The 21,016-nt window shown below is 31.4% G+C and overlaps 1 protein-coding gene across 4 annotated transcripts in view; it reads left to right on the forward strand.

Moving 5' to 3' along the window:
* The window catches only part of LOC118194022 (cell adhesion molecule Dscam1-like), a 234,218-nt gene that overhangs the window by 22,378 nt on the left and 190,824 nt on the right, over positions 1-21,016 (forward strand). Inside the window, exons 2-4 of one of the 4 annotated variants that reach the window (XM_085819466.1) lie at positions 409-690; positions 5,782-5,901; positions 6,929-7,087. The exons of 2 other annotated variants lie outside the window; for them this stretch is intronic. In XM_085819466.1, coding sequence (XP_085675592.1) covers positions 409-690; positions 5,782-5,901; positions 6,929-7,087 — 561 coding nt within the window. Of the gene's footprint in view, positions 1-408; positions 691-5,781; positions 5,902-6,928; positions 7,088-8,380; positions 8,630-11,558; positions 11,844-16,318; positions 16,439-21,016 lie in introns of those variants that run through there. One more of the 4 variants, XM_085819459.1, reaches the window with a different exon arrangement.

Consider the following 21,016-nt stretch of genomic DNA (forward strand, 5'->3'; position numbering starts at 1 on the left):
AACACTGCAATTAATACGTTTTGTCAAAAATTTCTCAAACAATTCGAGCCCTTTGATTGTTAAAGAATTACATTAATTTGTGTGTTGTAAAGAACTTTAGAAAAACAAAAGTGTTATAACTTTTTCTATTTGCATATTATCAATACGGGTGAGTATTCATTGCCAATTATATTGATCTATGTCACTATATAATTTTTAGAAATATGATATGCACTTTACAGATACCATTACACATCACTGTTTAATGTCTCATGTTTATGCTATGATGTAAAAATATTTCCCTTACTAAATCTACAAATGCGCTGTGGAATGACTATTATTATCCATTTTTATTACAATACACAATTATTTAATAAAACTTATGAAGTTTGCAATTTTAACTTGAACAATTGTTTAATAACTTTACAGGAGATAATCAGTTAAAAATATTTCCTTTCTCTTTCCCAACATCTGTTATTGGAAAGAGAGTCATTGCTACATGTGCTACGTCTACTGGAGAAAAGGTGGATTTCAGATGGTTGAGGAATGGAAAGGATATAGCAACAAGAAACAATGTAAAATTCAGATCCTTTCCTGATCTGTCTACCCTAGTTATAGATCCACTGACAGAAGAAGATAGTGGAAATTATACATGTATTGTTTCAGCAAGAGGAGTTACAGAAAGTTTTACAACTGCTCTTGATGTCTTAGGTAAAATATGCATTCGTTTAATCTAATCTTTATCTAGTTATTTAGTTTTATTTGCTTGAAAGCTCTTGCTTGTAAACTGGTATGGATTTACAAGAAACCAAACCAGACATAATTAATGGAATGTTTTCAAGTTGCGTGTATGCGTGACCTTTCTTAAGGTAATAATAACAAAAGCTGTTAAGATCTGTTTGAACCAACATATAAGAACACATAATAACAAAAATTGACATTAAAAAATTTGTGTAATTATGTCTCGTTCTGATGGTGTTTTTTTTTTTTTTTTTTTTTTTTTTTGATGCCACAACAACAGTAAACAGTATCACTTAAAACGATAACTTATTTTACGAGAGTATTTCGAGACAGAGAGTCTGTACACAATGGAAACAATTTAAGAACTCTGGAACATTTTTAAAATGCATGTACAAAGTCTTAAACGATTAACAACTGTTTCACAAAACCGATACCCGGCCATAACTTCCTGCCGTTGCGGGAAGTCATATTCCCGACAGTTACGTTCAGAGCTTGCAGGCGCCATTGGAACTCATATATAACGGTGAACTGTACACTGAAGGCTTAAAGAAAAAGACATTTTTGCCAAAAGGCCGTGGGTATGTGTTTCATCGTCTTCACAGCATAAGAAGGTTCATTTTAATTGGCACAAAGAACATCAGAATTGGAGTGAACATCAATGGTCCTATGTTCTCTTTACTGATTATTTAGTTTAACTTCTCATTCTACTAAGGCTGTTCGCACATTTTTTGGACCATTTTTATTGTATTTACATAAATATTTGTGTTTTAAATGTTTTATTTGATAACCCTTATTCTTCACTATCTTTTTGCATCGAAAGTTCCAAAACAATAATCCGTTTTTCTTAGAACAAAAAGTATTTTATTCCATTCCTCTTGAACAGTTTTCCGGAGTCCAAAGAGGATCGTAGGTCGACGTTGGACAATTCGCGTTTTAAAAGTCCAGAAGCGCAAAAATCCGTGGATGATACATCAGAAGATTTAGTACGGATATGAGTGAAGGGTATGTATGGCCTTGACATACGTTTTCTTGTGTCATATTCTGCAGGAAATTAATAGTGGATTTTGACGTATGGCTGCTTGCTTTGCCTTCATTCTGTTCTACCGATTGACGACAATGCGGGTAAATAAAATGTACTTCATATTTGAAAATTGGGTATAACATATGTTCCTGATAATATGCGAAGTTGGCCTTAATAGTTTTCTGCACTGTGTTTAATTTTTATTTGTCATTATATCAAAAACCAGCAACAATCATTAATCCCTTTGTAAAACTTTCTTCAGATTCTTTGAACCATGTTCTAAGATGTTTTTCTTCTCTTTGATGATGAGAAATGGCTCTCTTTTTATTGAGATCATTTAAATATGCCCCAGATTCATCTATTGTGACAACATCTTTCTCCGAATAATTGTTTCTCAGAGAATTCTACAGCACGTTCTGCTTTCGGCTATATGTTGAGGAGAAAGGCGATGCAGAACACATTTCTTCATCATTTTAAGATTCAAATCAGCATTAATCATTATGTTTATAGTTGACACTGAGCATTTTAATGATTACGCAACTGTGCTTCCAAGATTTTATTTTAACACTGAAATTATAACCATTGCAACATTCGAAACATTCCGTTTTTTTCTTGGATATGTATTTTGAACAATGTTTTTCCTTAAAGTCAAACTTTGACTTTTGTTTTCCTTTTTTATTGACAACATTATCTATCGTTGCTTTAGACACCAAACCCTCATTGCTTTCGAAGCATTTTTAGTAACTAAATACAAATAAAGTTCTTCGTAAAGAGCGCAAACATAGCCTGCCGTTCATTGTTTCTTTAAAAGCGCCATTTTGTATGAAAACAAAATTATCAAATAGCAGACAATAATTTACATTTTCAAAAACATGACTGCTGTTAAAAAAATTTCCGAGCAGGCGATTTGTGTCTATGGCAAAGCAAAGGCGTCTAAAAATGTGAGAACAGCCTTTGTAAACATGTTTACATTTGGAGGTAATTACGAATGCATTAACATTATAAAAGTGCGTTTAAAAGTCAGAAGAAATCATATTCCATACTAGTTTTTTTATCTCATATCGTGTTTTATATCATATGCTGCTCTCTTCATTTTTTTCTTTCAATTTATCTTTTATGATGTTATGTATCAATGCACACAAATTCATAAAATTATAATTCACAGTTTCCAAGAAACACATGATTTTATGCCTGTAAAGATAATTTTGTACATCAGTGTATTTTACACATTAACGCTTGTCAGTAACTCACAGCATTACTTTGCCTTTACATCTGAACTAGTTTTAAAGAAATAATGTGCTCCAAAGTATAGTAATTGGTGCTAAATTCTTTAGAAATCCTCACTCTTCTTCAAAAACTGCAGTTAATTTATAGTTCGCGTTATAGTTGTTCTAAGTTAATATACACATTGAGGTCCCTGTTTTATTCTTTGGTACAGAAAAAACAAAAAAACAAAAAAAAAAAAAAAAAACCTATTTTGATAGTCTTTATTTCTTCTTTTTAGTGCTTTGTAACCATGAGTTATAGTCTTTATTTCTTCTTTTTTGTGCTTTGTAACCATGAGTTATAGTCTTTATTTCTTCTTTTTTGTGCTTTGTAACTATGAATTGAGTGAACAGACGTTTTTGTTAAATTTTATGAAGCCTTTAGCATCGAAATGACCCCGTATTTCCCACATCTATTTTAATACTTTTGTAATTTTTTGTCTGAACACTATATTAGGGGCACGTTAAACCCCAACTTAGAGCTTTTCGTTGGTCTTATGTATCGTGTAACTTCGGGGTATTACAAATGCCGGATCTTATGTATGAAATTCATTTTCTTTTAGTTTCAGCACTTTATTTATTTTTAACATTTCGTTCCTGTTTAATATAACAGCCTGTTAAAATACTAGGCTAAAATAATAATTTTATTCTTGGTTATTTGTAATATCACTCACATAAATTGTTTTCAGCAAGCAACAATTTAACAGTTTTTATATCTTCTTTAAAATGAATTAATTAAAAAGACTAATAAATATATCTTCCTATCATAAATTCTAAAACGTTAGGAAAAAGTGAAAGAATTTTTTTTACATTTATGACTTGACGTTTTGATCCCATAAGTCATAAAAATGACATCCTGAGATATACGTTACACATTTCTTTTCTCTAACACAGATTGCCTGCGTTTTCAAATTTCGAATTTATACATAATAAGCATATCCAAAAATTTCCGGCTGATATACTTCTCAAAGAAATAGAGATCGTTTTTATAGTTTATTTTTCAGTATATTTTTCTTGTACCTCAATACATTTTTGTTTCAGTTTATCCTCAAATATTATATATTATATCATACATTATATCCTCAAATATTATATTATATTAGCCTCTTTTCCCGTCATCCTTGTCTTTAAACGTTTTTCCACGAATGTCAAATTTTAGGTTAGAGAACATATAATAATCACGTAGAGCTAAATACGTGCTCTAAGAGTAGTGACATCAAACTCCTTAAACCCACATTGCTGTTTTGAATTTCTGAAAGAAGTCGGAGAAGCATATTGCAGAGATTTTCTTCACTTGAAGATATTCATATAGAATGGACAAAATAGTTGTTTTAGATAGGTCTAATCTTTGCTGTTATTTCCTTGACTTTTAATCCGAAAATCTTTCAGAACTTTCATCTGGACTAAAATAGTATCTTCTGATGTCAATACCTCCAATGGCCGACATCACAAGAATCATCTACGCATCTTGGACCATGAGAAATAGTTTTGTCCATTCTATCACTGTAGAATAAGAAAGAGACAATTCATCATACACATGGTCTAAGCACTGTATTTTTTTAGGATTAAAACCAACTTTAGTCAAAATTTTAATCATAGAACTGTACTCGGTTTTAAATATTTGGTACAAACCAAAACATCATTTCATTTATGAAACAGTCAATAAGGTTTTTCTTTCAATGGCAGGCCCAAACCATCCACAGACGTTGACCACTACTAAGGCCAGAAACGGTGGTCACTTTATTATGGAATCACCTAATAGGTGGACTACCTTTACCTCCTATAAGGAGACGGGCAAATACAATCATGTCTTCTCTGAAATTCGAATCCGGGCCCTTTGGTATCGTAGTCGGCTTCCCGAACCGCTATACTGGGCGGCACAGTGTTTAAAGTAGGCAGACGATTTTTCTAACTTGACGTTCAAAATTATTCATTTAGTATTGCCACTACATATCATAAAAATGAATGCATTGACAAAGAAGTTTTTTATGTGAGACCAAAAACTTCTTCATCTATCTGCGTATACCGTTTGAGACTTATTACATATATTCTGAAGACGTATAAATTCTAGGGAATTATTGTACGTCGGAAATGTATTTTGACATTACCATATTAACTTAGATTTTATGCATACAACTTCATTAACCCTTTGATAGTCATGAACGAACTCAGTTGGCATTCTAGTTACGTACTACAGTGGGCGAAATCGAATAAGTTCACATTACAAATTTACGAGTAGCAGATATCGCGTCTATTTGGGAAAAAGAATTGCTTAATATCGCAAGCTCCTAAGGGTTAAGAAATGATGGTTTATTTGGATATATAAAATATATATTTATCTATTATTTAAAAATATTTATAGATAATTATTATATGCTTAGAGCTCTAGTAATGTTCATTTAAAAGCCTAAAAACCTCTAGATGGCGTTAGGAAAAAAATTTTTAGTTAAATTAATTTATATATCTACGATTTTCTCATTTAATTTTATGAAAATAAAGTTACCTGTTATTGCCTGTTTTTACACAGGTTAGATTAGTTCTGAAACGTAATTGAGAACACCAAAATACTATTAATTTACAACTTCTGGTTCTACCTTTAGATATCTCTGGAGAATTTTAATAACTCAATTTTATAACTGATGAAGAATGATATTGCGCAGTTTTAGTTCTGAATTTTATAATGAATTTAATTAGTTTCATAAATTAGTATTCAAAATTCAGTAATGTGTAATAAATATATTTATTGGTATTACATATTTAAATTTCTTTTATCAGTTCCACCAGTATGGAAGACTGTACCAAACGACGTTGATGCCACTAGTGGTGATAACGTCGCATTAACCTGCCAAGGTTTTGGAAAACCTTTGCCTACTGTCACATGGTATAAAACAATTGGTGAGAATTTTCACTTTTCTAAAAACTCAGTAAAGACATTTATTGAATAATAGTTAGAGTTCATTTTAAAGTCACTAATAAATGAAAATTATTTAACTAAAATTCATTTTAAAATCAAGCGTGTATTTGCTGATAGAGCATAATAAAATAAAATTCAGTATTCACAAAATAAATCATTAGGTTTGTAGAGATATTAGGTATTTTTGGAAGCAGGCAAAATGAAAAATGAGCAACGCCTTCGCCGGAAATCGAACCGCCGACCTCTGGAATACGCGCCCAACGTGCAGACCACCACACCATGAAGGCACGCTAAGAATGCGGGAGAAATACCTGATAGGTTTATGACTTTTCCTATTTCTAAATTATTAATACTTGATTTAAACTTTTAAATTAAGAGAGTTTAACGAATATTACAATTTTAGAATATTACAGTAGGTAAAAAAAAAAAAAAAAAAAAAAAATCAGCGACAACAATCTAGCTAAAAATTGAGATCAAATGCGACGAGTTCAGGTTGCAAGCCCAGTTCAAAATGATTTATTTGGGACTTTATGCCTATTGCTTGCTAAAAATTTCGGTAAAGCTATTATTATATGAAAAAGTGTCTGCAACATTTGCGTTATGTGAGATACATGTGAGGAGAATTTATTTTAAAATAATGCAGTTTAGAGAATTTTATTATTAAGCAGTTACTTTTTTTAGGACAGGAAATAGAAATAACCAAATTAAAATGAAAAGTCAAGATAATATTGTTAACTAAAGTTGGTACTTTATACCTATTTTTATCTCATATGTGTGAGAGAGAGATAAATTTTCAGTTTGGATTCAATACTAAAATAGCTTCTATTTTTAATTTTGTTTTCCTGAAACATTTTTATTTACAGTTATTTAACTAGTTTGAAATACCACATATATTTCTAATTATTCATGTTACGAGTTCAGAAACAGTAATACAGTTTTATCTTAAGAAAAAAGGAATCATTCATTTAGTTGTGATTTATAATGATTTAGCAAATCTATACTTTTCAGGTATGGGTCAGGAATACATTCCAGTGACATCAAATTCACATCCCAACGGTAGTTTACTTTTAAACGCCATTTCCAAAGAAGACGAAGGGATGTACAAATGTAACGTATCAAATGGAATCGGTAGTCCTCTGATTCAATCAATTATTGTAAAAGTAATAGGTATGTAAATGATATCTAACTTCGAAGGTTTTAGTCTCATACAAGTACTGTAGAATAAGACGAGATTGTTTTAAATTCATAATAGAGTCATTTAAAAAACCTGTGTCAGAGATATTCTATATAAATAACTATGTATATGTATCATAATGTATTACGTGCAACATATAAAGCACGGTGTGTGAGTTCCATTCTGCTTAGGATTCAATGTTTTTTAATTTAAGATTTTAAAATATGATGCTTTTATAATTTTAAGATAAGATTTTTTATCTAAAATTTAGAATTCAATAGATCTGCCTAAATTAAGAATTCAAAGCACCTGTTTATGTATGTTAAATGCGATGTAGGAAATTTTATTGCAGACTTAAGACGTTGCTTTTGCCGACTTTAGAGTGCTTTTGTCGACTTACAACGGACAAAAAAGCAGCAATTTTTACTTACGATTTGAAACTGGACTCTTGTTATTTTTCAAAGCGTTGTTTACTTTGTTATTACATTTCTTGGTATAATTTATATAAAATCTATTTATATAAGGATAACATTGCTTCTGCTTATATTTAAGACCAACTGAGGTGTAAAGTCATTCTTTCTAACTAGTCATAAAGGTGGATAAAAAAAATAAACTTTGTACTTTATCAACTACAATTATTCATGATCATTTATATCCATGCATATTAAAATACTTTTGTATTAGAACTTTCTTCACAATTTGTGTACTCTTCATATTATTGTGAATACTTATCATGTATTTATTGACCAAATTATCTACATTTATATCTTAAGTAATCTGTTTAGTTTATCACAGTCATTCCGTTAAAACGCATATTTGTTTTCAGTTTGTCAGATTCGTGGTCTTGGCACAATTATGAATATTTTATCGCTTGATTTTAATGCGTATTTACCTCCTGTATTATTAAATAAAAAACAAAAGAGAATTTATCGTACAAAATTTTACTGCGTTTTCTGATATAAAAAATGTCCAGTTATTTGAAATATAAATCAGTTTTCTAACGAACCAAATTTATGTTCTTTAACAGAGTGATATAGATATATATATACTTGTGTGTGTGTGCTTTTTCATATGCGAGATCAAAGTTATTTGTTAAAATACGAATATAACATAAGCACTAAGTGAAAACAAAATACAAGCTTTTGGTAAAATTTTATTTGCTATGCATTTGTGTTTAATATTGTTGAGTTATATTAATATTATACAGTTAATATATTTCTAAATGCAAATTTTAGTTCATGAACTGGAACAGTGAGGGCGCTAGCATTCGTTCCGTAGATGAAGCCCAGTTAAGTGAATAACGCCAGCCATAATGCGTTATTTTATTTCTGCGTTTTGAAACTTCTTGTGACTTTATAAATTGCTTTGCATGTGATCAGTAATTTCTGAAAAAAATTGTTTATTAGCCAATACGGCAATATTTTTTTCAAAAAATCTATAGTTTCTGTCACACTGAAGCATGGCGCATATTCTTCCTCTGTGGAAGGTGATATGTCTAAATTTTCTGCTGCTCGCCATTGGAAAGTTTGGAATAGGTGAGTTCCATTTCAGATTTTTATAGTTTTGATATTATATTCTGTGTCATAACTTGTTCATTTTACAATCAATTAATAATATAGATATTGCAATATCTGAACGTCTTGTATTTTCTGTAAGCAATTTAATAAAATTTCCATCTGTTCTTATGTTTCTTAAAAGTGTTATTTAATGCTCTCTGATATTAAAGCTTAAAATATCTGGCAACTTGTTTTAAAACGGTACTTTTTAACAGATTTATTGTTTGGGAACAAAGTAAAAGGCACAATTAATTTAATCAAAAATGTATATTGGATAAATCTTACAACCAATTAAATAAATTACTAAGAAGACTTAACTGAGTTTTGTGGACAATGAACGGCAGGTTTATTTCCCTTAAGTTGCTGGGATCTTTTCTTTACATTTCAATGAAAACCGTGTTAATAATGTAACATTATTGAGATTTAATGAAAATTAGATTCATTACTTAAATGTTTTATAACAAAAGTAAACTTTCTGTCCATTCCCTAAAATCTATGTCTGTAATTTTAAGGTGAGCATTAAGTTGGTTTTTCAGTCTGTAAAATGATGCTTTTTCGAAATTTACAATAAAATGAATGTTTTTTTTTTTTTTTTTTTTTTTTTTTTTTTTTTTGTCTTTTTTTCACTTGAAGTTAAATACTGTCAAAATAATCAATATAGTCGTAAATGCTGTCTCCTTAACACATTATAGTTTAAAATGAAACTAATTCTGTTAAAGGGAGTTTCGATTTTATTTGATTCAGTCCTTGGAAATAAACTAGGCTTATACATATAATTAGACTCCAAAAACTGCTTTAAAACTTAGACATCATTTCAAAATGCTTTTTAAAATTTAGTACTTAAAACTATTATTAATTACATGAAACTTTATAATTTTTATTTCAGTATGATTGATATGCTTCAGTTTTTTAGGTAAACGGTTTAAAGCATTCATTTTAATCGAAATTATGAAATTTATTTATATTTATGTTTAAATAAGCTAAGAAAATCATTCAAGTCTTATAAAACAACATACATAACACCATAAAATAATTGTTGTTAAATTGTTAACAGCAAATGCACGTTGCACATTTTTCCGTAGACTCTTGATATCAAACTAAATTTCAGTGTTCTAAATATTTTAAATCCGTAGTGAGTAATAATCCGTAATAATTGGAAAGAAGAAAATATAAGTTATGGGTCATTAATTTAATATTTAAAAAATGTAGTCTTATTTAACAAAAATGTATTTTAAAGTTAACTTTTATATAACTTCTTGAAACTCATATTAATTAACAAAAACTGCATAGAAAATGTAAAGTGAAAAAAAAAACTTTTTTTTAATCTAAAATTAAATAAAAATTTGTTTGGTTATGGAAATAATTAAGATAGATAGAAAACGTTATAAGAGAAATACATCTTTAATGGCAATACTTCTTGAGAGTCATTTACTGAATTTTTTCAATATTTTTTGTAATTTGGTTTTTATTAAATTTTACTTCTATTTTGTGAATTAAAAGTATTAGGTAATTCACAAAAATGTTATTAAACTATCAAATGGGAAGTAAAACATTTCAAAGCGTACTAAAGTATAAGCATTGGACTAAAGCATTGGAAAATTCAGCATATCTTTAAATTTTGTTTCTGATTAATTTTTTTTATGTTTCTGTTTTTGTTTGTATTATTAATGCACATAATATTTAATTAACTTACTTTTATAAGCCCCGTTTTGCACATTTACGGCGTCTAAGAAGTTTTTGTATGTTCAAATAAAAAAATCTATTGTTTTAATAATAATATAATCAATAACTTATCATACTTAATGAAAATATAGATACTTGAATCATAGACAGCTTACCTTCGACTTACAACTGGATAATGAAGGCTGAAAAAACGTACAGACAATTAATTTGATAAACATGGCGTTTTAAGATGTGTACAAAGTGCTTTTTAAGGTGACAGAGGATTAGAATTTTCAATTCAGTTTTAGAAATAGTTTGTAATCGAAATCTACTGTTATCCTTAATTCTGATATTTATGAATATTTCGCTTCTGAGGATAATTTTATAAAACTGAAGAAAGATGAAATGCCACAAATCTTAACCTTTTCAAGCATGATTTTATATTATCTTTAACTGTATAATTTAATTTTTTGTAGTACTGAACTAAACACTAAAGGGTGCTCTAAGTTAATGAAACTAAATAACATCAGAAATATAAAAAAGCTCATTAGCAAAAATAAATAAATAGAAATAAAAATAAATTAATTTGTGTAGCTTTGCAAAAAAAACTGAAACTGGCTTAAAATGGTTTTAATGGTGAATCAAAGAAATATTTTGTATGGGCATTATACATCAATATCAGTAAATTAAAATGTGAGATCTATGCGCTAAGATTTAAATTAACATAAAAAATTACAAATGAAATTTTATTTCTCTCGAAATTGTATCTCTATTAGATTTACTTCAAAGTAGAAGTCATGAAAAATGTATAATGACCTCGTTCGGATTCAAATTTCGAACCTACGGAGATTAGCTGGGCGTTCTTTTCAATTATACAACAAAGGCACACGGTAAGCAGGGGGGGGGGGGGAAATGCATTATAAAGTAACCTATTTTTGTTTTGAAATATAAATTCTAATGGGAATTAAATTTTCATCTAAAATGATAGTGATATCCTAAATATCCTTAATTTTTAGAATAAAATGAGAATATTTACGACTTACTAAATGCACAAATACTCTTTTAGATATAACTTCAAAATTGTTTCATAAAACTCTCTTATTTATCCTCTTTCAGAAGCGAATAAAGACAAATTTTTATACGTTTCGTCTCCTTATTTGTATATTATTTAAATCAAATTATTAAAATTATTATTTTGATTATGATGCACTGTGTGGATATGTTTCATTTCTTATTTATAATTTAGGCGAAGGCTCCTTAAAAGTTCAACAGTTTTCATTTCCTTCTGATTCGGAGATCGGTAAAAGAGTAAGTGCCACATGCACGCCGGCATCTGGCGAGAAAATGGAATTTAAATGGCTAAAAAATGGCAGAGAACTAACGAAAGGACTCAATATCGACATTCGATCATATTCGGATCTCTCTACCCTAGTGATTGATCCTCTAACTGAAGATGATACTGGAAACTACACTTGCATTGTAAATTCTGGAGGAAGAACAGGAAGTTACACAACGTCTCTCGAGGTTTTAGGTAATACATAAAATCTTACAATTTAGCTGTTTGTTTCTATACACAAAAAACTACCTTTCCCAGTTCCATCTTTATCAATGTGCATATCCATTCATTTCCTTATTTATATTCCTGGCATGTCAGAAATAATTTTTATACAGAACTTTAAGCAAATCGCACAAAGTTGTAGATTTGTGCGAAAATGTTCCCCAAAATAAACAAAGATGTAATTTTCTCCATAAAACTTTATCTCCATTAAGTGATTTCAAGTGCGTTAAATATCCATGCTTACCTTTTGTTTGAGCCTAAGCCTAATAATCTTCAAATGACATAAATTGGGAACAACTTATGAGTTATTTAGCTCTCTAAATACAATTGCTATTTGTCTTATATTCTCCATTTGTAAAATGTCTCTCTTTAGCTGTTTAACTGTTCAGATTTGTTTGAAAAACCTTGCTCTGGATTAGTTTTTTTAACGTACATATAAGATTATTTATCTTTCTAGTACTCCTTATAAACAACATGCACATATTGATGGAGACACGTTAACTAAATTTAGTAGAGGAAAAAAAAACGAAACGTTTCAGATTTTAAATTACGTCCAAAGGGGCGTTTTTTTTACATTTTGTGTGTTACCTTCATTTATTATATATCATGTTCTTTGCACTTAAACCATAAAATTCAGTTCAATAGCAATGTCGCAAAATAACTTTAAAATGAGCCTATCTTTAGAATTTTTGATACACAGTTTTGCACGCTCGAGATAAAAAGGGTTTTCCCCCGTAGAGTGTTGCCATTGCTCGCTTTGAAATCCTTGAGTTTGTTACTCAAAAATTCGTTAAAGTTTTACAAAATATGAAATCGATAATAAAACAAATTTCAAATTTCAAATTTGGTCTTCCACATGCCCATATTCGTAGGAGGATTACGTCATTCAGAATTCGATGGCTCTATGTACCGTTGTTTTATAACAATGCGAAAAATAAATATACATTTATGCAGATTTATCATTATTTAATATCTTCAAATATAATGCAGGACTCTAACATTTGCTGGCAACAGCTTGAAAAGTGAAGCGGACATTTATAGTGATTCAACGCAAAATCGCAAAGTGAAAACAATAGTCCTTCAGGGACAAAGCCTTTTTGGACTAAAAAAAAAAAAAAAAAAAAAAAAAAAATACGCAGTAAACTTTATTGTCTTCTTTGACTGCAAATGGCAGTTTAACTATGACCGAAGAAGGCAACACGTTAAAATTTCTGAAAGTTCTTCAGCTTTAAGGAACCGTTTATTGTTTTTCTGCATTTTACACGCATGTACAGTCGCATTCAAAATTATCTTTTCATTCTTCAGAAACTCTATATTGACACCATTCAGAACTCTATGTCACCTCTGTGGTGATAGTACATAGTTCCTGAGTTTCTATCACGTGCATGGTACTTAAAGGCTCTTGCCAACGACAGACGCAATCTTGCTGCTCTTGCCACGATGAATTCCGTGGTCTTGTTCTGATGTTACTGTAATACATGTGAGATAATTCGCAACAACGCACTGTGAAGTATAATTTATGAATTTGTGTGGAATCATACAAAACATCATAAGACATAAATACAATTGAAAAAGTTTAAGAGCACTGCATATGATACAAAGCTGCACTTTAAAACAGTAAAAGTGGTGATAATATATTATAAGAAGAGTTCAGAAAAAAAGGAATAACTCAGAAAAATTAAAGCTTGAGAATTTAATATGCAGTGAGATCTCGCTTGACTTGTACACACATATCAAGACGTGTTTCATGCTGGCATTAATGTTGTTAACCAGAGATTGGGGAACATGGTTCCACTCAACCAGCATGTGGTCTTATTAGCACTTACATCTCAAAGAAGGGGATGTCGCCATTAAGTTGCCTTCGTTAGTGGCATAAGTTTGCATCAGGTTAAGACCAGGAGATTTTGCTGGCCTCGCTATTCGCTCAGTGTCTTCACTTTCAAGTAATTTAATAGTGAGGTTTATTCAGTGTGAAGATACACCAACGATATTCTAAGACCTCATTACAATATATCTGGCAGGTCATAAATCCGTTGTTGAAAACGGGTTGGGGCGTACGTCAATTGATCATTATTCCTCACCAGGTCATACATCTGCATTACCGAAATGGTTAATGCAAATGTTCCACAAAGTTTCAAAGAAAGATTTCGCACTCCTGCCACTCTCCAGATGTAGAATCGGATGTTAAACAAAACCTACAATCATCAGTAAAGAAAGCATGGGACCACTGGTGTTTACTCCGGTTCTGATATTCTTTGCACAAATTAAAACGATCCTTATTTAATTGCGAAAACAGTAAAACGCATACCCTTGGCTTTCTGACATAAAGGTCTTTTTCATTAAGCACCGTGTATACAGTTTGACGTGATATAACAGTTCTGGGGGCGGCTGCAAGCTCTGAACGTAACTACCGAGCGGTATGCTTCCTGTTACAAAGGGCAGTTATTACCAGATATCGATGTTGAGATTTGTCGTTTATAACACTATCCAGGCATATTTACAACAGTTACAGAGTTCTTAAATTTTTCTACAAGACAAAGGCAATCTGTCTTGAAATACTCACCCATCTCACTGCTTCTGTGATTGTCTGCCTTTCTTATAAACTGCAGAAATTTCTCAAATTCTTTCAAATGATATTTCTCCATAGCAAAGCTATAACAAATAGTTTTGTATTACCATACACTGAAATCAAACACAGCATTGCAGAAATTTACTCATACATTCACTTTGCTCAAAGGGCTTGATTCACCTTCAGATGACGTAGCACCTTGATTTGCATATCAGAAACCGTTTGATCACTTTTCATTAAATATATTTCATTATAGTTAGGCTTGTCTTTCGCACCTTCCTTGCAAAAATTTATTACATCGACTGTATACTTCATGGAATATCATTATTAATTGGTATGTAAAGCTAAATTTGGACATGAGTGTTTATACCCACGGTGCAGAGGAAAACTACTGGTACTAATAATAAGCAGGCAGAACTGAAATAGTTTCTTTTTATTTTTATAATTATTACTTTATATAATACGACTATAATTATTATTCTGTAAAGCAAGCTGAGCTAAAAGCTTTTTTGGTGTTTTTTAATTATTACACTATTACTCATATTAACCTTTAATTTAAAAAGAAATCAGCTTCTCATTATGTAATTGTATGTAATTTAGTAACCACGTTTGATCTAATTTCTACTTCAGGTTACTAGATTGTAGAGTCATTGGATTATTTTACAGCAGAAAAGGCGAAAAATGTGTCATGCCTTCGCCGGCACTCGAACCTGGACCTCCCGAATGCGCGCCGAGTTTGCTACCATTATATCGCGAAGGCGTACTGGAAGGAAGGAAAAAATACTTTATATACTTTCCCTTTTAAAGGGCGACTGGGGATTAGGGGACTCAATCGCCAAGTTTTGGTGGTGACGAATTATCGCCCACCACCTTTTAGTTCGGGAGCCACTTGTAAAGTCATTAGTGTTTTTGGAGCTGTGAACGTGAAAATTGTGCAATGCCCTTGCCGGTACTCGAACCTGAACTTCTCGATGACGTCCTAAATCTGCTATCATTACACCACAAACGCATTCTGGCAGGAGGGAGAAAATATCTTATAAATTATTTCTGTATAATTAAAAGCGGTATTAAAAGTATAATAATGTTACGAACGGGTAATAACATGAAAGTTATTAATTTTTTATGAATATCTGGATAATAAATTTAAATGTGTGAAAAGATAGATATGAACAACATTTGAGATACAAATCTGAATATAACTGTGCATATCATTAAAGACTTAGAAAATGTTTTAAAGCCTTGCAGAAGCCATTCTGCTCTCGGCTTTTTAAATGAACTTTGGATATATTTAAGATATCCAAAGCGAAATGTAATGACAGTGTTTATTTTCCCCTACTGATGTTTCATATTTAAAGTAAAATCTAAGTCAGGGGTTCTCAACCGGAAGCAAAGAAGCAAAGTATTTTTAACTATTAAATTCAAAATTTAAAACTCCAATATCCTGATTGAGTTTTTTCTCTAACGCTCATCAATTTATGTGATCTGAGCTTTTTTCAAGAGTGGTGGTGGTAGTAGTACTTTGTAGTGGTGGTACTAAAAGTTTTCAATTTTTGTTTAGATGGTACGCGTTAGTCAAAAGGTTGAGAACTGATCTAAGTCATTATAAGTTCGTAAATCCAAATCCCAATAGATTAAAGTTACCTTAATTCAGTCTTTGAATGTTACCCATATTTCGTGTGCTTAGTATCCGGTCATTAATTTACCTTAAAAAAATCTTAATGTTTTCGATGCAGTGGACATCAGGTCTGCCTTCTGTACGTTTACGTTATTATTTATTTATAAATTAGCTAGTTGATTTAAATTTCTGATTTTTAAATACATATCAACGATTATCAAACAAATTTCATATCTAATTTAGTCAAAATTCTATTTCCATCAGTGCCGCCTTCCTGGATTTCCATGCCAAATGACATCGATGCATTGAGCGGTAATTCAGTAACTTTAAACTGCAAAGGATTAGGTAGACCACAACCTACAGTAGCATGGTCGAAGACTATCGGTAAGATTGTTGTATTTAATATTCCAATGTGAAACCATTACCCATATGTTAAAAAATTAATGTAATTAAATCATCGCATATTACATGCACTAGCATCTGCGTATAAATAATAAAAGTGATAGTTATATATTATTAGATAAATACATTAGCTATTTTCTCATACAATTCCTCATTAAATGAAAAAAGCGTTTCACCTACAACAAGTGTATATTTTTCTTTTTTTCATTTTTTTCAGTTGCAAAAGGTTTTTAATGTTTACATTTATTGCTGTAGAAGACTACGGCAACTCGTTATTTTCGAAATGATTCCAGATCTTATGTAGAAATTAACATCATTACAAAATTAGAAACTGTACTAAATAAAATTCCATACATTAGATCCAAATCCGCAGGTTTTCGAATATTTATATGAGTACAATTTTTTAAACATTTTGGCACAATGGAGATCTTATTTATATGGTTACAATGGCAATTCAAAATACTGAATCCCCTCAAATAACCATAGGGATTAGCAAACAAGTGTTCTTGCCGTCTGCCTAAGTAAAAGTATTACAACTCAAGTACACTGGCCAAAAAAAATGGGACAGTTCCTATATCTTCCGTTCTACTGGGTCGATTGACAAAATTCAAATTGCGTTTTTCATCTCTCAAAAGCGCGACTTAGAATGTGTATTAGATTTATAGATAGCACTGTTCTAACATAGGTATATTTACACAAAATCGGACTTTGTCTGAAATGTCCTGCCAATGTTTTTCCATATTTCGATTCTACGACGCAAATTACGCCAAACTTCTAAGTTTTGTAAAAATCGCACGAGTAGTTTTTAAACAAATGAGCTCTCAAAATGTTAGCTCCTCAATGGTATTCATTAATATCTCTTTTTTATTAAACTTATTTGTTTCCTTCTTACACAGTTAGAAATTTAGGTTCATTCCAAATAAAATTCGCCCATTTTTTAAGATTTTATTTTTAAATTTTGTATTTTTAAATAATTTTTCTAAATTTTTCGAAAAAAATTTTGAATTATAACCTACAAAAATCATCTTAAAGTAGATGTATTTTTAAGCATACCTGCAAAAACGTAGAGCTTTTTATTCAAAAGTTTCGAAGATATACGTGAATTTATATATTGGCGCATTTTGAAATTTGAATTGCCAGTTGGTAAAACTTTTATATAGGTTATAATTCAAAAATGTTTTTCGAAAAATTTATAAAAATTATTTAAAAATACAAATTTCAAAAATAAATCTCAAAAATAGGTGATTTTTGTTTAGAATGAACCTAAATTTGGAAATATGAAAGGAAGAATCAAGTAAGTTTAGTAAAAAAAAAAAGAAATATTAATAAATATATATCAAATTCAATTAAAATATGAGGACCTAAAGTTCTGAGAGCTAATTCTTTAAAAACTATTCGTGCGATTTTTACAAAACTTGGCAGTTTGGCATAACTGGAGTCGTAGAATCAAAATATGGAAAACAATTGGCATGTGATTTCAGAAAAGATCAGATTTTGTGTCTAAATACCTGTATTAGAACAATGCTATGTATAACTCTAATATAACTATAACCTAAGTCGCGCTTTCGAGACAGGAAAAACGCAGTTTGAATTTTGTCAATCGGCCTAGTAGAACGGGAGAGATAGAACTGTGCCTTTTTTTTCCGCAGTGTACAGGTGTAAATAAAATTAAATTATCAGCATGCAGACCTGACGGTTACATAAGCTAATGATTAACAGGAAGAGAACTTCACTAACTTGCGATCATCCATACCAAAATAAACAATAAGGAAACTAATCAAGTTACCATACGTACCAATACGTTTAAAGTACGCATACAAAATACAAAAGCAGCACGCCGAACTAAACCTCGGCTAATGCCTAAATGTTCGCACAGCCGTAGCAGATAGCAGAAACATAAGCTGATAGGTTTAATAGTAGGGAAACGAAAGCAGAATGACGTCTATGTTATCTAAAGCAGCTTAACTAAGCAGACTATCTAAAGCAGAATGATGGCCTTTGCTGCGAAGCAGCAAGCGAAAGCAAAATGATTAAGTAAGTAAAGGAAAACAAAATAGACTAACCAAAGCAGTAAACTTAAACAGAATGACTAAGGAAGTAAAGGAAAACAAAGCAGACTTATTAAAGCAGAATGACAGCCTATGTTGCAAAGCAGCAAACTAAAGCAAAATGACTAAGAAATAAAGGAAACAACAACAGAATGACAGTCTATACTGCAAAGCATCAAACTACAGCAAAATGACTAAAGAAGTAAAGGAAAACGAAGCAGACTTATTAAAGCAGAATGACAGCCTATGTTGCAAAGCAGCAAACTAAAGCAAAATGACTAAGAAATAAAGGAAACAACAACAGAATGACAGTCTATACTGCAAAGCATCAAACTACAGCAAAATGACTAAAGAAGTAAAGGAAAACGAAGCAGACTTATTAAAGCAGAATGACAGCCTATGTTGCAAAGCAGCAAACTAAAGCAAAATGACTAAGAAATAAAGGAAACAACAACAGAATGACAGTCTATACTGCAAAGCATCAAACTACAGCAAAATGACTAAAGAAGTAAAGGAAAACGAAGCAGACTTATTAAAGCAGAATGACAGCCTATGTTGCAAAGCAGCAAACTAAAGCAAAATGACTAAGAAATAAAGGAAACAACAACAGAATGACAGTCTATACTGCAAAGCATCAAACTACAGCAAAATGACTAAAGAAGTAAAGGAAAACGAAGCAGACTTATTAAAGCAGAATGACAGCCTATGTTGCAAAGCAGCAAACTAAAGCAAAATGACTAAGAAATAAAGGAAACAACAACAGAATGACAGTCTATACTGCAAAGCATCAAACTACAGCAAAATGACTAAAGAAGTAAAGGAAAACGAAGCAGACTTATTAAAGCAGAATGACAGCCTATGTTGCAAAGCAGCAAACTAAAGCAAAATGACTAAGAAATAAAGGAAACAACAACAGAATGACAGTCTATACTGCAAAGCATCAAACTACAGCAAAATGACTAAAGAAGTAAAGGAAAACGAAGCAGACTTATTAAAGCAGAATGACAGCCTATGTTGCAAAGCAGCAAACTAAAGCAAAATGACTAAGAAATAAAGGAAACAACAACAGAATGACAGTCTATACTGCAAAGCATCAAACTACAGCAAAATGACTAAAGAAGTAAAGGAAAACGAAGCAGACTTATTAAAGCAGAATGACAGCCTATGTTGCAAAGCAGCAAACTAAAGCAAAATGACTAAGAAATAAAGGAAACAACAACAGAATGACAGTCTATACTGCAAAGCATCAAACTACAGCAAAATGACTAAAGAAGTAAAGGAAAACGAAGCAGACTTATTAAAGCAGAATGACAGCCTATGTTGCAAAGCAGCAAACTAAAGCAACTAATGTCACGGTACCTGACCTGTTTTGGGTCACCTCTGCATCGCTTCCGTCTTTCGGAATCCAGGTTTTACCAATATGCCATATAATCATATGAGGGTTACGGCTGTATTTCAACAGACCTGATAACGTCGCGCTAATGCGATACATCAGTTATAATCGGTATTGGACCCGTCTTTGTAAACATTTTTACTTAACACTTTTCGCCATTTTGAAACAGCTGAACAATTCTGAACAATATTTCAGTATTCAAATTTGGAACATTCTTCTCAATTCCTAACAATGAATTTATAAAGGTCTAGCCTAAAAATGCGATTTTCATTAAAAGAGACTGGTTATATATTAAGTAAAATGGTCACTCTCTTTCTGTTCGGCTCAGCAGCGGCTGAGCGTGAAGTCACCGAGCACTGGTAGTTCGGTTCGAATTTCCAATCGAACGAACGGACTGGCTGCGTGGGTGTTTTCGTGGTTTTCCCCATGTCCCCATGTGTAACGTGTATACGAGCCAGTTTTCCTTAGAAAATCATCCACTAACTTATCCCTTCCCTTAGGCAGATAGCCCTCTGGCTTTGCCGTAATTACATAAACCAAACAAAACTCAACGTGCTTCTGTTAGGTGGTCGCAGGCACGAATTCCTGGGCCGGAGACCTATCTTAGATTAATAAATATACGATGCCTAACGTATAAATAGCATTCTGAGGGTGTAAATAGCATTTCAGAAAAAAAGTAGTTCCAGTGCGGCAAGGAGTAGGGCGAATCACACTACTTCCTGACAGGGAAAGGTAATTTCATTAGTGGAAGAAGCGAAACGACTTTATACGGATATTAATGTAGTATGATTTGTTGAGCAAAGTCGGAATGAAATTTGAAAGTATTAGAAACCTGAAAGCATTGGGAAGAGCAAGACTCATTGTCGGCTAAATGTCCTGTCGGCTAAGTGTCCTTGTCAGCTAAATGTCCTGTCGGCTAGATGTTCTTGTCGGCTAAGTGTCCGTGTCGGCTAAATGTCCTATAGGTTAAGTGCCTTGTCGGCTAAGTGGTTGTCGGCTTACTGGCTACGACCGATTTGTCAACAATCATACAAATATTAAGGTAACTTGATTAGTTGATAATAAACCTTACATAGTAAACCTGAGAAGAATTATAATAATCTTAAGCTATTGAATTTT

This window comes from Stegodyphus dumicola, chromosome 6 (assembly GCF_044657685.1).
Source record: "Stegodyphus dumicola isolate Sdum_Otavi_A_Nest chromosome 6, ASM4465768v1".
Classification (NCBI taxonomy): Eukaryota; Metazoa; Arthropoda; class Arachnida; order Araneae; family Eresidae; genus Stegodyphus; species Stegodyphus dumicola.